Below are 16,405 nucleotides of genomic sequence, written 5' to 3'. Positions count from 1 at the left end.
AAAAAAAAAGTGTACTTCCAACAAAAAAAAAATAAAAGGCATGAACTCATATAAAATATGTTCTCCAAACATGTATATCCACACCAGGACATATTTAGCTATAAAAAGAAATGAAGTATTCATCTGTTCCCAGGATGAGTGAATTTTTTAAGGGGTGTTTGTTTATTTGAAAGGCAGAGTGACAGAGGGTAAAACAGAGAAAGAGAGAGGGCCTGCAATAGCTGGGACTAGGCCAAGCTGAAGCCGGGAGCCGGGAACCCCATCGAGATGTCCCATGTGGGAGGTAGGAACCCGAGTACTTGACCATCATCTGCCTCCCAAGTGCATTAGCAAGAAGGCTTGGAAGCAGAGGCAGGACTCAATTACAGGCTCTGAAATGGGGTGCGGGCGTCTCAAGCGGTGGCTTAACCCGCGGCACCAAAGCGCTCCCCCCACGGATGAATCTCGGAAGCATTCTAAATGAAAGGAGCCATCACAAAAGTCCTATTTGGTATGATTCCATTCATATAAAGTGTTCCTGAAAGGGAGATGTATGAGACAGAAACCAGATTCGTGGTTTGCAGGGACTGGGAGGAGGCAGGACGGGGGTCGGAGGAAGGGGCCTGCGAGGAGGAGGCGGCATCTTCTCGGGGTGATGGAAGATGTTGGGAATTAGTAAGTGGTGACGACTGTGCAACACTTTGAACGTGACAAAAATACACTGAATTGTCGACTTGAAAAGACAGGCTATAGTACACAATTTACATTCAGATTTTAAAGTGAGATAAGTGCTGTGGGACCAGCACTGTGGTGTATCGGGAAAAGCTGCCACCTAAAGTGCCGGCATCCCTTAGGGGCTCTGGTTTGAGACCCAGCTGCTCCACTTCTGGTCCAGCTCTCTGCTGTGGCCTGGGAAAGCAGCAGAAGATGGCCCAAGTGCTTGGGCCCCTGCACCCATGTGGGAGACCAGGAAGAAGCTCCTGGCTCCTGGCTTTGGATCGGCACAGCTCTGGTCATTGTGGCCATTTGGTGAGTGAACCAGCAGACAGAAGACATCTCTCTCTGTAATTCTGACTTTTAAGTAAAATAAATAAATATTTTTTAAACAAATGAGATAAGTGCTGCATTGGAAGTCTATCAGTCTAGATGTGATAGAAAATTGATTTTATTCACTCAGTTAATGCAGTGAAAGAACTCTTGTAGACATTTGGGACTGTTTCATGAATAACTGACCGCTTCTCACTTTGACTCCCCTCGATTCAATCTTGGAGCCACTGGGTGCAGCCTTGCAATGGGACTTGCTGCTCCAGAGGGGAGAGGAGTTGGGAGAGTGGAGGCTGAGGGCTGGCTGAAAGGAGTACCTATGAGGACGCGTCCTGGATTGGCATGAGGGGATGGTAGTAGCCTTGAGAGATTGGTTAGAAACAGGAGGACTGACCAAAGAAGCAAATATATATCAGGCATGGGAGCCTGGTTAATCACTGTATTACAAAAAAATTGTGATACAGAAAGGGAAGAAACTAGAATTCTCTGTCAATATCTCTGAGATAGGCCAGGATCAGTGACATCTCTATAGCAATGAGAGTACTTAGCACCAAGGTCTTTTTTTTTTTTTAAGATTTATTTTATTTATTTGAAAGCATCACAGAGGTATAGAGAGAGAGGGAGAGAGGTCTTCCATCCACTGGTTCACTCGTCAAATGGCTACAATGGCCAGAGCTGAGCTGATCTGAAGCCAGGAGCTAGGAATGTCCTCTGGGTCTCCCACATGAGTGCAGGGGCCCAAGGACTTGGGCCATCCTCTGCTGCTTTCCCAGGGGTGTTAGCAGCGAGCTGGATCAGAAGTGGAGCAGCCAGGACTTGAACTGGCGCCCAGGGTTTTAGCCAACTGTTCCCCAGAGCCAGTCCCCCAGTCTTGTTTTTTAAATACGATTCTACACTAAAAGGAACTGGGGTTCTTTTGGGAAATGGATTATTCCAAGACTGGGATGGGGAACGATGAATCTGCCCCATTTTTATAGCAAAATAATAAAGTGCTCAAAGAATGACAGGGATTTGTTGAAAGGATGCAGATAAGGGGAGCGTCACAAAGAACAATGGTGGTGGTGAATCAGAATCCAAGGAATAAAATAAGAAATCATGAATCCACTCTGAAATTAATCAATTAGTTAAAATCATTTACTATGGGATGAGATTTTAACACAAGTTACAAGGTTTTTTTCTCACCACAAAATACCAATAACTGGAAAAAGTAATTCTACAAAGGAAAACTCCTTAACCAAGTGAGCTAAACGAGCGTCAGTCATGAGACGACTCCCAGCTGTGGCCTTGCGAATGTGGCCAAGAGGAAACAAACACGAGTGAGGGGTCTGGAACTGCCCGCTGCCCTTGGGAAGGACTGAGGCTGTGTGAGAGTCCCAGGACCACAGAGACGGCGCTCTAGCCTGAAGGAGACCAGAAAACCCCAAAAGCAAGTGTCATGGGCGATTCTGGAATGGCTTTTTGCCAAACAGACACTGCTGGAACGACTGGTGAACCTTGAATGTTTGAGGATTAACTAGACGTGAATGTTCTGGTCTGCTCCTGGTGGTCCTGTTACGGTTTTGCAGAATGCCTTCGTGTGTAGGAACTACACTGGGACAGATCTGGAGGCAGGTAGCCTGTCAGCTATGCACTCTCAAATGGTTCAGGTTGTGCTGTGCTTCGAACTCCCCTGTAAGCCCGAGATTGTTTCAAAAGGAAGAGCCATCCAACCTTTAGGGGGTTACTTAGAACACTAGGTGGTAGGCACATTACAGTAAGAAAGTTTTGTTCTTTTTGGCCGTTCGCCTGCATTGCTGCCCTGGTGCCTAATCACCAGTGAGGGCTCCACGTTCAGGCTTCCTCTGGAAACAAACCCTCTGCTCTTTGGTTCCTGTTTAGGCCTTGGGGCCTGTTTGTAAGCTCAATACAGGGTGGACTCCATAGCCAATGTGGCCAGGATTTCTCTAAGGCTTTTCTAAATTTTAATCTGATTTTTTAGAAATTTTATTTAAGGTATGCAGGTTTCATGTATTTCATATACACAGATTTAGGAACATAGTGATAATTCCCACCCCACTTTGCCTCCCGCCCCCACTCCCACTCTTCTTCCTCCTCCCTCTCCTATTCCCGCTCTTAATTTTTACAAAGACTTATTTTCAGTTTATTTAATGATTGCAAGGTTAACCCTATGCTATAAAGAATTCAACTAAATAATATGAAGAAAAAAAAACCCACTTTCTCAGCAGAAGATACAAGGACTGTAAACAATCATTGAATTTTCAAAATGTCCATTTCACTCCAATACATTACATTTTAGGTACTCTGTTACCCCACATCAGGGAAAATGCATGATGTATCTTTTTGAGACTGGCTTCTTTCATTAAGTATAGTGGTTTTTAGTTGTATCCATTTTGTTGAAAAAGACAGGGCTGCATTTTTTTAATTTTACAGCTGAGTAGTACTCCACAGTGTATATATACCATAATTTTTGTCCAGTCCTCAGTTGATGGACATCGGGGTTGATTCCATATCTTAGCTATTGCGAATTGAGCTGCAGCGAACATGGGGGTACAGATAGCTCTTTCATGTGCTGATTTCTTTTCGTTTGGATAAATTCCCAGGAGTGGGATGGCTGGGTCAGATGGTAGGTCTATCCTCAGATTTCTGAGGTATCGCATACTGTCTTCCACAGTGCCTGGACCAATTTACTTTCCCACCAACAGTGGATTCGGGTACCTTTTCCCCCACACCCTCACCTGCTTTGTTGTTGGTAGATTTCTGTATGTGGCCCATTCTAACTGGGGTGAGGTGAGACCTCATTGTGGTTTTATTTGCATTTCCCTCATGGCTAGTGGTCCTGAGCATTTTTTCAAATGTCTATTGACCATTTGAATTTCCTCTCTTGAAAAATGCCTGCTCATTTCTTAACTGGGTTGTTTGTTTTGCTGCTGTTCAGTTTCCTGAGCTCTTTCTAGATTCTGGATATTGACCGTGTGCCAGCTGTGTAGTTGGCATCTATCTTCTCCCATTCTGACTTGGGCAGGAAAGGGGGTGCGTGTGGCTCTGTGGATGTTGCTGTTTGCTGAGGAGGAGGAGGAGGTGGAGGGAGGGAATTACAAACGAAAGAGAAATTCCAAACAAAAGGCTGAGGGCCTGAATGTGGGGCTCCTTCAGAGTTCGGAGGGGACCTGAGAGTACCACTGGGCAGCGCAGACCGGATGGGAAGGGCCCGTCAGGTTGTGCCAGTGAAAAAAGGAAACAGACACAAAGCAGACAGCAGCACCTCTGCGCTCTCTGGGGAGCCTGGACTGTATTCTGGTGCCCCGAGACATCAGCGGAGGGTCTGCTGGAGTGGCACAGTGTCCCCCCACGGCACGGATTCGGATTCGGATTCTTTTGTTGTTGTTGTTAGGATTTCTTTATTTGAAAGGCATAGTGACAGAGAGGGACAGAGATCTTCTGTCTGCTGGTTCACTCTGCAAATGGCCACAAAGCCAAAACCAGGAGCCTAGAACTCCATGCAGGTACTCGGGCCGCCGTCCACTGCCTTCCAAGTGCATTAACAGGGAGCTGGCTGAGAAGCCGAGGAGCAGGGTTGTTCCAGTGTAGGATACTGGTGTTGCAAGCAACAGCTGAACCCACTGAATCAGGATGGCAGCTCTGGGGATGCTGAGACGGAGATTCCGAGCGGTGGGAAGAGAGCGAGCCCTGTGTGCTGGGAGACGTCTCGCTCTCTGATCAAACGCAACCTCCTCCTCTCCTGCCTCTCCACCCAACAGCGCGCCCAGGTATTCTATGCTCTGAACTTGTCCTCACAGTAATTCACAAAGCTTTTACTTATGTTTATTATCTATATCCGCTCCCTGGCACTTAAGCTCTATAGTAAGGAAGGGTGCTAAAGTTTTAAAATCCACACAGTTTTTCATAGTATGCACTTTCCCCTGAATGTTTAGAACACCCTCGTACCAACCTGCTGCAAATCTTGGTCCCAAGAACTCGGGAACCCACAAAGCTGGGTTCTGTGCAAGGGTCCCTGGCAGCCCAGGTGAGTGATGGTGAGAAGTCCCGGAGGCCCTCTGGAGAGAAGAGCTTTTCCACAGCCTGCAAATGCTTCCCCTTGCAATCGCACGCCTGTTCCCCAGAGCCGGCTTTCTAACGGGCGGGCAGGGCTGAGCCCCGGGTCTGATGGGTGGTTGCTGGAGCCTAGCCAAGGACTTCACAGGGGAAACAGGAGGAAGCAAAGAGGCGTACGGAATCCTAACTGTGCCTCTGTGATTTGGATGCCCACGAACCTCAAAAGGGCAGGCCTCGCCATCCCGAGCTCAGCGGCCTCATGAGGGCTCAGCCTTAGCATACCACCTTCTCTCTCACTGCACCTTCCAAACTCAGCTCCAAAAGGACACACGAGGCAGTCAGGACACAGCGGTACCTTCAGGTCCTGGGACACAGGGTGTCTACACCTTCATCTGGGGCAGGTCCTGGGACATAGGCTGTCTGTGCTGTGGAGAGGGGGCAGGTCCTGGGACATAGGCTGTCTGCACCTTCATCTGGGGCAGGTCCTGGGACATCGGCTGTCTGTGCTGTGGAGAGGGGCGTCTGGGAATTTCTCAGAGTGCTGGCTGATGAGTCAGGTCCTCAGCTTTCCCACGTCATGAGGCCAGAGGTTGCCTCCGGTCATAAGACAAAGTCAGACCTCAGCTGTCTGGGAACTGACAGATGAAGCAGCCTTGTCTCTGTATTTCTATTTGAGAAGCAACAAATCTGTTCTTTTAAAATAAGATCTATTTGAAAATCAGGGCTAGAGGAGAGATCGATCTTGTATCTGCTCATTGACTCCCTAAATGGCAGGAAGGGCCATGTTGGTGCAGGGACCCAAGTATTGGGGGCATCTCCGGTTGCTTCCCCAGGTGCAACAGCAGGGAACTAGGTCAGGAGTGGAGCGGGTGGGGGGGGGGGAGGGCAGGGCACGCTCTGGCACAGCAGGTATTGCTGCCCTCTGTGACACTGGCACCCCATTTGGGTGCCAGTTCAAATCCCGGCTGCTCCACTTCTGCCTCAGCTCCCTGCTAACGCGTGGGGAAAGGCAGCAGCAGATGGCTCAGGGAGACCCAGAAGCAGCTCTTGGCTCCTGGCTTCAGCCTGGCCAGCATTTGGGGAGTGAACTAGAGGGTGGAAGCTATTACTCTTTTTTTTTTTTTTTCCCTAAACTTTCAAATAAATAAATCCTGAAAAAGTGGAGTGGCCAGGACTTGAACCAGTGCCCATATAGGATGCCGATATTGCAGGTGGAAGCTTCACCGGCTACACCACAATGGCCTCCCAATTTATTCTTGTTTCAGGCAGCCAGCGCCTTCCATCCTGGATAAGCAAGGGCGGTACAGCCGTGGCTCTCTGGCCTGGCACCTGAGTGATCATGAGGACACGGATCAGAGAAACCCCAAACGCACCGCTCCTGCTAGGCGGAGCCAGTCTCTACCAGGAGCCCCTGGGCCGGCCAAGCTGCCAAAGGCACCGAAAGAGGAGGAGGTATGATCTTCTGTTTTCTGAGTCACGATAGAAAAAACATCAGGCTATTTTCGGAAAGATACGAATTGGTGCTGTTTAAAGTAATACCAGTGAGGGCCAGCGCTGTGGTGCAATGGGTTCAGCCACAGCCCGTGATGCTGGCACTCGGTGAGCGCCACTTCCAGTCCAGCTCCCTGCTAGTGAGCTGGGGAAAGCAGCAGCAGATGGCTCGAGTGCTTTGGCCCCTGCACCCACGTTTGTAGACCTGGAAGGAGTTCCACACTGCTGGCTTTGGCCTGGCCCAGCCCCTGCCCCTGCGTGCACTTGGGGAGTGAACCAGCGGATGAAGAGTCTACCTACCTTTCAAATAACTTAAATCTTTAGAACTTGTTTCTCAGAGAGGGAAATCTGCTCAGTCTTAGGTTAACTGTTTTTTTTAAAGATTTTATTTATTTATTTGAAAGTCAGAGAGAGGAGAGGCAGAGAGAGAGAGAGAGAGAGAGAGAGAGAGAGGTCTTCCATCCGATGGTTCACTCCCCAGATGGCCACAACGGCTGGAGCTGAGGCCATCCAAAGCCAGGAGTTTCTTCCGGGTTTCCCACACGGGTGCAAGGGCCCAAGGACTTTGGGTCATCTTCTACTGCTTTCCCAGGCCACAGCAGAGAGCTGGATGGGAAGTGGAGCAGCTGGGACTAGAACCAGTGCCCATATGGGATGCTGGCGCTTCAGGCAAGGGCATTAACCCACTGAGCCACAGCGCCGGCCCCAGGTTAATTGTTAATCTCATCTAAAACACCTTCCCTGCACTATCCAGACCACATGTTAGACCTCTTTATTTATTTGAAAGAGTTACAGAGAGGCAGAGAGAGGCCTTCCATCTGCTGGTTCACCCCTCAGACGGCTACAATGGCTGGAGATGAGCGATCTGAAGCCAGGAGCTTCCTCCAGGTCTCCCACATGGGTGCAGGGGCCCAAGGACTTGGGTTATCTTCCACTACTTTCCCAGGCCACAGCAGAGAGCTGGTTCAGAAATGGAGCAGCTGGGACCTGAACTGACACCCATATGGGATGCCAGCACTGCAGGCGGTGGCCTCACCTGCCACACCACAGCAGCGGCCCAAGAAATAAATCTTTGTTAACCACATGTGTGGCTGTGTGGCACAGCCAAGTGCACACAACAAATGCAGTTCTAGATACGAGGCACTGGACAGAACAGTGCAGGCACGGGGAAGTGAAGAGCAGAGGGCTGTGTAGGTGTGTGCGCACGTCTTCCTCAGCACCCGCTTCAGACATCACAGAAAACGTCCAAAGGTTTCATTTAATCAGGAAAGGAGTGTGCAGTGTTTACTGAGATTTCTCCCTTAGTCTTAGGTAAGGTAACTCAGTATGGCATCATATTGAAACATTGTCATTCCCTGAGAATGAGAACACACACACACACACACACACACACTCACACACACGGATCCCATCCAATTTAACCTAGTCTCATCTATGAGTAATTCAGAACAGACCAATAGTGTGCCCTAGTTGCACTAAATAAAAAGTAATATATTACAATATGAGGTTTAGTTGATAAATGCTGAGGTACTAGTGCATTAGCAAATCTAATGAAACAGGCAGGCTGTTTGCATCTATATACACTGCACGAATCAACAGTTAGAGATGGACAAGGGAGACTCAAGTGCCACACAGGGAGCTATCAGTAATGTAGTTCTCCAAAGGACAGATATTCTTGGTAAAGAGCAAGTGACTTTTTATTTATTTGAAAGGCAGAGTGACAAGCAGGAGGGAAGAATCTTCCAGCTGCTGATTCACTGCCCCAGCGGCTGCAGCGGCCGAATCCAGGAACCGAACTCCATCCCAGTCTCCCATGGGGGTGGCAGCAACCCGAGGATTCGGGGCGTGCTCCGCCTCCCTCCAGGCACACTAACAGGAAGCTGGTCTGAAGCAGAGTAGCCCCACTCAAATCGGCACTCAGATGCTGCTGTTGCAAGCAGCCCTCTGCACCACCATGCTGGGCACAAGCAACCAATTCTTGTGAAAATTCTCAAACTTCTGGAATAAAATCTCCCCCAATTTACACAACAGGTGCATTTATGGACAATTCAGCATATACTGAAATTGTATAAAAATACACTGTTCTTTTTATAAAGCAGAATTCATATTTTAACAAAGACTTATCTCTTGGGCCGCTGCTGTGGTGTGGCAGGTGAGGCCACCGCCTGCAGTGCTGGCATCCCATATGGGTGCCAGTTCAGGTCCCGGCTGCTCCATTTCTGAACCAGCTCTCTGCTGTGGCCTGGGAAAGTAGTGGAAGATAACCCAAGTCCTTGGGCCCCTGCACCCACATGGGAGACCTGGAGGAAGCTCCTGGCTTCAGATCACTCATCTCCAGCCACTGTAGCCGTCTGAGGGGTGAACCAGCAGATGGAAGGCCTCTCTCTGCCTCTCTGTAACTCTTTCAAATAAATAAAGAGGTCTTCCATCTGCTGGTTCACTCTCCAAATGGCTGCAACAGCTGGGGCTGGGCTAGGCCAAAGCCAGGAGCCAGGGGCTTCTTCCAGGTCTCCCACGTGAGTTCAGGGGCCCAAGGACTTGGGCCATCCTCTACTGCTTCTCCAGGCCACAGCAGAGAGCTGGATCAGAAATGAAGCAGCTGGGAGCTTAACCTGGTATGCCAAAACTCTGGCCCCCTGTAAAGCAGAATTAAATTCCTAGCATGGATCATGATAAATAAGCTGTTTCACCCCCATGAGTGTCCAGCAGACCCTTTGAAAGTCACACGGGAGCTGAGACAATTCTTCACCTCAAAGGGTGTCTGGTAACCAAACCACTCATGCATACAGTGAGCTTGCTGCAGCATGAACTGTCGGGAAGGAGACCTCTATGTTGAGTACGTCAAACAAGTAATTTCCAGCACCAGGAAAATGTAGAAGATCAATTCAAAAGGTTTATTGCACCAAATGCCACAGAGAAATGATCAAAGTAATACATGAGGAAGTTTTCAGTTTCCCATACATCGACACTGGTATCCATTCAACTGATCAAAAGTGAACAGCCTCATGCATTCTGTTCATGGGGCTTGAATAACAAATCCCAAATTTTCTCCATTTTCAAACAATCTCGCTTTCAAGATTTAGGGATGACCCAACTTTGAGATTTAAATTAACATTCGGGGGTGGGGAGCTGTTTGACTTATGCAAAAAAAATTATATGAAAATATTCTCTCCCCCAAAGCGCAATTAAAAAAAAAAAAACAAATGGTTCACATTAAGCAAGAAAAGCTAAAGACTTTTTCAATTTAATGGTGAAAGTATGCATGAACAAAATATTCCCCAAAGTACACATTAGTGAAAAACAGATATTTAAAAGAATTTGGGGGTCACTTCATATTTTTTTAAATGTACAACCAACTCTAGTTAAGAACCTAAAAAGCTACAGACTGAATTTTTATAAAATCTCAGGATCTAATTTTAAGAGCCCAAGCAATGGTTTAATATCATTTAGCAAGCAGGGATTTTTCCTCCCTCCAAAGGTTAATTTTGAAAAATATGGTTAAGTTTAAAAAGTTGCAATGTGTAAACAGCAGTTCCATGGGATGTGAAAAGATTATAGTTACTTTCATTAAAAAACAGCACACTTCAGAAAAATGGATTGAAGCCTGTACAAAAAGCTATTTAACACTGATAAAAAATAAAATACTTTGGAATTATGCACAAGTATGGAAGCTACATTTTAAACTTTTCATTGTCATGTTTCAAACGTACACAATTACCTTACATTCATATCACTTATCAATTTATGAAGAATAAAACTGCAGCATGCTAGAAGGAAGTCCATCACAGGAACAGTGCACACGTCTGCTCCGTCATGCCTCACTAGCGCGCTCAGCAAAGCAAGACGCGACACAAGTGACACTCAACAGGTGAGACTGAAGGGGCGAAGAAACCCTGAAGCTGGAATCCTGTCAACTGAGGTAGATTTCTTTAGGTTTTATGTTTTTCTCGAGGTGGGCACGGGAGCGGCTCGGATCCCTTTCTGGCTGAGCTGGGTGAGTGGGTGTGTCTCAACCATTCTGCGAGGGTGTTTCTTTTTCACGTTTGGAAAGAGGTTGTGTTTAAGACATTAATATTGAAAGGAGGGCACACAGCAGCAGCAGCAGCATTCCTGGTCTGGTTTTGTAGGTGACAGGCTCTGCCAGCACCCTGAGTGAGGCTGAGACAACCCCTGCACGTGACCCACCCGTGGTTTCCCATCAGCTGTTCTCTGAGTTACGGAATAGTAGGGTGAGTAGTGGCTTCCAGGGGCTGGGGTGTTTTGTGTATGGAGTTTAGCATCAGCTGTGACTTAAAGCTCAATTTCGCCCTCCACGGATCTGATCTTAAGCATGCCATCATGAACACATGAGAACTGAACTCGTTTTGTAGCGAGTTATTTTCTATGAACCCTGGAAGGGAGTGAATGAGGCAAGGTGCCTAAGCCGTGTAAACAGGAACAGGGAGCGCGGGTGAGAGGAATGCTTTGCACTGTGCAGATGGAGCAGCTGCAGCACCATCAGCTCTGACAACGCATTCGGGGCACGTCACGTGGTGTGAGGGAGGCTGGCGCCCTGAGCCACAGGCGCCCTCCGTTCTCTTTCTGTAATGAAACGGCAAACGATGCTGCACCGAGCTGCAGGACTCGGGATCCAGACTCAAGACAAAGAATGGACAACTTCAGTGTTACCCATCCATCTGTATTTTGCGTTGTTACAAAACAGAGGGAGAGGTTCTACTCCTGCGCCTCTCTGTTGGGAGCGCTGGTGCACCATTTCGAACAATGAACTTGGACTTTTAAAAGAGCAGACACAAACTTAGGTAAGTTGTTGTCTAGGATCAGGATTCTTTTGCAGTAAGTTCTAACCCTAAACGGGAGGTTACTTTATATTAGATGCAAAGGATACACGGGAAGGACTGGAAGTAGTTCACAGAACAGTAAAAGGGAATGGGAAATTGGTTATAGCTAAAAAGATGTTTGCTTTAGTAGATCAGGTCCTGTCTTTTAATACTCAGTTTCTTCAAAAAGGCTTTCACTGTACCTGCGGTCTGTCTCAAGGTCACTGCAGTTCTTTTTTACATATGTGCGCTGGGATAACAACTCTTCGCTCGTGACAGGTTTTACAGCATGGCAGCTCTGGAAACACGTTCTGAAAAGTATGTGGGGATCGGAAGGCACGCAGACAACAATGAAAAACCTCAGCTCACATGTGGGCTATTTTAACTATTGCAGTTCCGCCACCGGGAGAACTGTGCCTTTTAAAATGCAGTCGCTGTAGGACTAGAGGCGGCGGCGGCCTCGGCTGGAAGATAGCCACAGAAACATCCTATAGAAGTAACTTTGGTAAGTGGCCTCTCTCACAGGCGGCTCGTCTTTCTACCGTGTGAGGACAGAACATGCGTGCGGTTCCAGGCTGTGTGCACTTGGCTGCTGTGGACTACATCGTGGTGGGACTCAGATGCTGCGAGTGATTCTTGGGTTTATTGCACCAACGACCCCTCTCCGGATTACCTGTGGCTACATTGGAAACAAGGTAAACTCCAAGGAGAAATGGAAACGGTGGGTCCCTAGAGCCCTCCTCGCAGTGGGCGATCCTCGGTCAGGTCTGTGTCAAGCAGCGGCTGCTGCACCGCCCGACTACAGACAGCACAGTACGCTTTCTTCTTGTCACCCTTTGCCAAAAGCGAACTCCAATCCGAAATCTGAAATCCTTGTTCTGAATGTCATCTTAGAATGGCAAACTATTCTTGCTCTAGTGCGGAGGCCTCCATCCCGGAACACTTTCCTCCTGGAATGTTAGGTGCACCGTCCGTCTCCCTGCTCCAGAGTCACGTGTCTTCACGCCGCCCAGACAGCACAAGGCGATCTGCACCCTCAGCCAGCTGCCCAGTGCAGCGCTCCTGTGTCCTCACTCGGAAAGGTCGCTCCGTTGATTCCCGGGCAGCAAAGGGTGCCCAGCGCTCATGAGGATCTCAACTGTGGTTCCAAGTCTTCCAAGGAGCGTCTGCTTGAAAGCAGAAACACAGAACCAGACGGTGCAGTGACGGCTTCGGGGTGCTGCGGATGTCACCCGGAGCTTATTCCTTAAGCTGAGAAGTTGTATTTTTTTTTCTTTTCCTTCCAAAGAAGAAAACTGTCCTGAGCTTTAGCTTATAAGAGTATTTGAGCCACGTAAGGAGAGTGAGTACTGGCAATAGCAGTCAACAGAGGCAGGTCGTTAGACTCAATCCTGAAAACGGAAGAGAGGTTCCTTTAAAATCCCAGGACCTTACAGGTACCGGGCTTGCTTCAACAGATGGAGAGACAGTAAACGGTTCCGTTCACTGCCCAGGAGGCAGAGGGAGACAGACGGAGGTGGGGTGGCGCACCCGAGTGGACTTGAGGCTGCCCTGCACCCCGCAGCCCCTGCCCCACCTCACTGTGCTGTGCTCACAGCTTTCCTCAACGCTCCCGAGTACTGACTGCATCCAGCTGCAAATCAGTGTTAGGAAACGCTGATGGTGGCGAGGTCTTCAAAACAGCTAGGGGATCTGTCCACAGGTCAGACAACTAGAACACTGTGCCCTAATGCTGAGCATCCGGCAGCAAAGCGACCCTGGCCATCGCCGTTTCAAGTGGACGTGGCGTAAAGCACCCATGGATACAACACTTAGGCAAGCAGCTAACTGCTCCCAGGTGGTGCGAGAACAAACAATGGGCGGTTGGGGTCTGTGGATTAGGACGTCCCAGGCCTTGCCCTCCAGTGGCAGCTGGCACTACCCAGTGGAGCTGTCTACTCCTCTCTGTACGGTGCCGCTGGCCCTGCCTGTGGGAAGAAGGGGCTGATCCTACCAACAGTGTACCAGGACACCTTATCAATGGTAGACACCTGCACCAACCAGGACTAGGTAAAACTCTCACCCCTGCTACACCTAAAGGGGCAGGAAGGGGGAAATGACCAAAAACAAAGAAGTCCTAAGAAAACTGTTTGACGGGAAATGCTAAGAGCCGGCAATACCGTCAGGACAGCCAGGATGTCCTGGGTGTGAGAGAGGAACCGGCTGATGGGCATGTGAAGGCCCGTGTCTCACGTTAATACTCTGGGCAGCAGGCTCAACACAGAATGTAAAAGTCAACATTACTGACACCCAAACTCGCAGGCCGACTCCTTGCAGTCCAGAAGGGCCTACCGGCTCCTCCTCCAGGACGGGCACGTGCACACAGCCTGCTGCCAAATGTCCCACAGCATCCCACGGAAGCACTAGAAATGGCACACACAGTGGGATTACAGTTCTCTCTATTAAGTGTAAAGTGACCCGGGGAGAAGGCTAACAGTACCAGGAGCTGCAAGAAACGTGTTGTTTCTCAGGACACCGCAAAGGCGCACACTGAGGGAGCCCACCCCCTGGCTGGCTACCAGGACCTGCAGATGTAGGGTGGGGCCCACCCCTCACAGGGGCAGTGCGAGGGGCACCTGTCTCATAACTCACCCCAGTACAACACCTAGTTCTTTCACGTGGACGCGGGTGTGTCCCCGGAGATATTCAGAGAGCATCTTGCTCTTCAGGTACATCTCCTGTAGCCGGTCTTCAAGATGCATGACGCACTGCAAGCCAAGCACATTCAGAGTTAGATTCAACTATCTGCCAATATTCTACCTGTTAGATTGCTTAATACTGGAAAGGCACCGAATAGATTATCTAACAATGCATCTCAAGGGTCCAGGAAAACAAACCAAACCCAACATCTGTAGGAGGAAACAAACGATTAAAGAAGAGATAAACAAAATCAAAACAAAAAAAGCCACACAAAAGATCAATTCAATGAAGAGGTGTTTTTTTTTGTTTTTGTTTTTTTTTTTTAAATAAAACCGATACATTATTGGCCCAACTAACCAAAAACAAGGGGAAAATATCCAAATTAATCAAATCAGAATTGATACCACAAAGCATCAATAGGAGTTACTACAAACAGCTACACACCAACAAACTGGAAAATATAGAAGAAATAGATTTCTGAACTCATAGATTCTCCCAAAATTGAGTCATGAAGACAAAGAAAACCTAAAGACACCAACAACCGAAATGGAGACTGAATCAGCAATAAACACCCTTCCAACAGAAAAGCCCGGGACTGGATGGCTCCACTGCTAACCTGCACCAGGCCTGTAAAGAAAGATTAATTCCAATTCTTCCAAAGCTACTCAGCACAACCGAAGGGGAGGAGTCCTCCCAGACCTCTTCTATGAGGCTAGCGTCACCTTAATTCCAAATCCAGAAAAAGACAAAACATACAAGGAGGAGAAAGGCAGGGCCATCACTGAGGGGAGAAGAATGTGACACTTCTGCCAGTCTCCGCGTGGCCTGTGCCAATGCCAGCTCTTTTGCATCCAGGCAGGAAGAGCCAGGGGAGCTGCAGGACAAGATGTTGAAAAGAGGTAAGGCCTTGATGGGGACTTATAATAAAGCCACAGTCTGGCTGGGGAAAAAAATAGAACAAAGAGAACTACAGACCAATTTCCCTGATGAACAGATTCCAAAATTCTCAAAAAAATACTAATTGAATCCAACATCGTATCAGAAAGCTCATTCCCCCAGATCAACTGGTATTTATCCCTGGAATGCAGGGATGGTTCAACGTTCGCAAATCAATCGATGTCATACATCACATCGACAAACTGAAGAGCAAAAGCCACATGATTATCTCAATAGATGTAGAGAATACAACATCCTCTCATGATAAAAATCTTAAGCAAATCAGGTACAGAAGGAACATTCCTCAACATAATCAGGGTAATATATAACAAACCCACAACCAACATCATACCAAACGCAGAAAAAGTGGAAGCATTTCTACTAAGCTCTGAAACCAGACAAGGATGCCCACTCTCACCACTACTACTCAATATAGTTCTGGAAGTTTTAGTTAGAGCGATTAGAAAAGAAAAATCAAAGGGATAAAGATCAGAAAGGAGGAAATCAAATTATCCCTGTTTGCAGGTGACAATGATCCTGTGCACAGGGGACCCAAAAGACACCACTAAGAGACCACTGGAACTCATAGGAGTTTGGTAAAGTGGCAGGACACAAGACCAACACACACAAACCAGTAGCATTTATGTATATGAACAAGACCACAGTTGAGAAGGGACTTGTAGCTGTTGTGACTGGCACTGATTTTACAACAAAATTTGAATACCTTGGAATAAACTGTACCATGGAGGTGAAAGATCTCTACAATGAAAATTATAATTATAAAACGTTAAGGAAAGAAACAGAAGATCCCAAAAAATGAGAAACTCTTTGATGTTCATGGATTGAATATCATCAAAATATCTATACTACCAAAAGCAATTTACAGATTCAATGAAATCTTAATCAAAATACCAGATATGTCCTCCTCAGGTCTGCAAAGACCCTAAAATTCACATGGAATCACAAGGGACTTCGAATGGCTAAAGTAATCCTTACATTAAAAATAAAGCCGGAGGAACCTCAATACCAGATTTCAAGACATACTACAGGGCAGTAATAATCAAAACAGCCTCGTCCTGGCACAAGAATAGACATGTAGACCAATGGAACAGACTAGAGACCTAGAAATCAATCCACACATCTACAATCCAACTAACCTTTGACAAACAAGTGAAAATCACTCCCTGGAACAAGGACAGTGTCTTTGACAAATGGTGTTTCGAAAATTGGATCTCTATGCGGAAGCATGAAACAAGAACCATCATCGGGTCTCTATCTCTTTCCCTCTCTAACTCTGACATTCAAGCAAATAAATTTTAAACATTGAAAATTATTATTATTATTATTATTATTATATTATATATATTATTATTATTATTATTATATTATATATAATATATATAATA

General features: G+C 47.3%; 1 protein-coding gene and 1 non-coding gene across 13 annotated transcripts in view; one reads left to right on the top strand and one right to left on the bottom strand.

Annotated features, from left to right (window-relative positions):
- The window catches only part of SPMIP2 (sperm microtubule inner protein 2), a 139,805-nt gene extending 133,389 nt beyond the window's left edge, over window positions 1–6,416 (top strand). The window contains exon 3 of the transcript XR_016211546.1: window positions 6,342–6,416. This is a non-coding gene — a transcript (sperm microtubule inner protein 2). The remainder of the gene's footprint in view (window positions 1–6,341) is intronic.
- Window positions 6,417–9,438: 3,022 nt separating this feature from the next.
- The window catches only part of FNIP2 (folliculin interacting protein 2), a 137,709-nt gene continuing 130,742 nt past the window's right edge, over window positions 9,439–16,405 (bottom strand). For all 12 annotated transcript variants that reach the window (XM_089301871.1, XM_051831668.3, XM_051831665.3 and 9 more), the window contains 2 exons: window positions 14,016–14,131; window positions 9,439–12,775 (listed from right to left, as the gene is read on the bottom strand). In XM_089301871.1, coding sequence (XP_089157997.1) covers window positions 12,697–12,775; window positions 14,016–14,131 — 195 coding nt within the window. In that variant the 3' untranslated portion in view covers window positions 9,439–12,696. The remainder of the gene's footprint in view (window positions 12,776–14,015; window positions 14,132–16,405) is intronic.

Source organism: Oryctolagus cuniculus, chromosome 8 (genome assembly GCF_051225735.1).
Source record: "Oryctolagus cuniculus isolate XC-2025 breed Fujian yellow rabbit chromosome 8, ASM5122573v1, whole genome shotgun sequence".
Lineage (NCBI taxonomy): Eukaryota > Metazoa > Chordata > Mammalia > Lagomorpha > Leporidae > Oryctolagus > Oryctolagus cuniculus.
The sequence above is the reverse complement of the archived record's forward strand: the minus strand, read 5'-3'. Positions and strand labels throughout refer to the sequence as shown.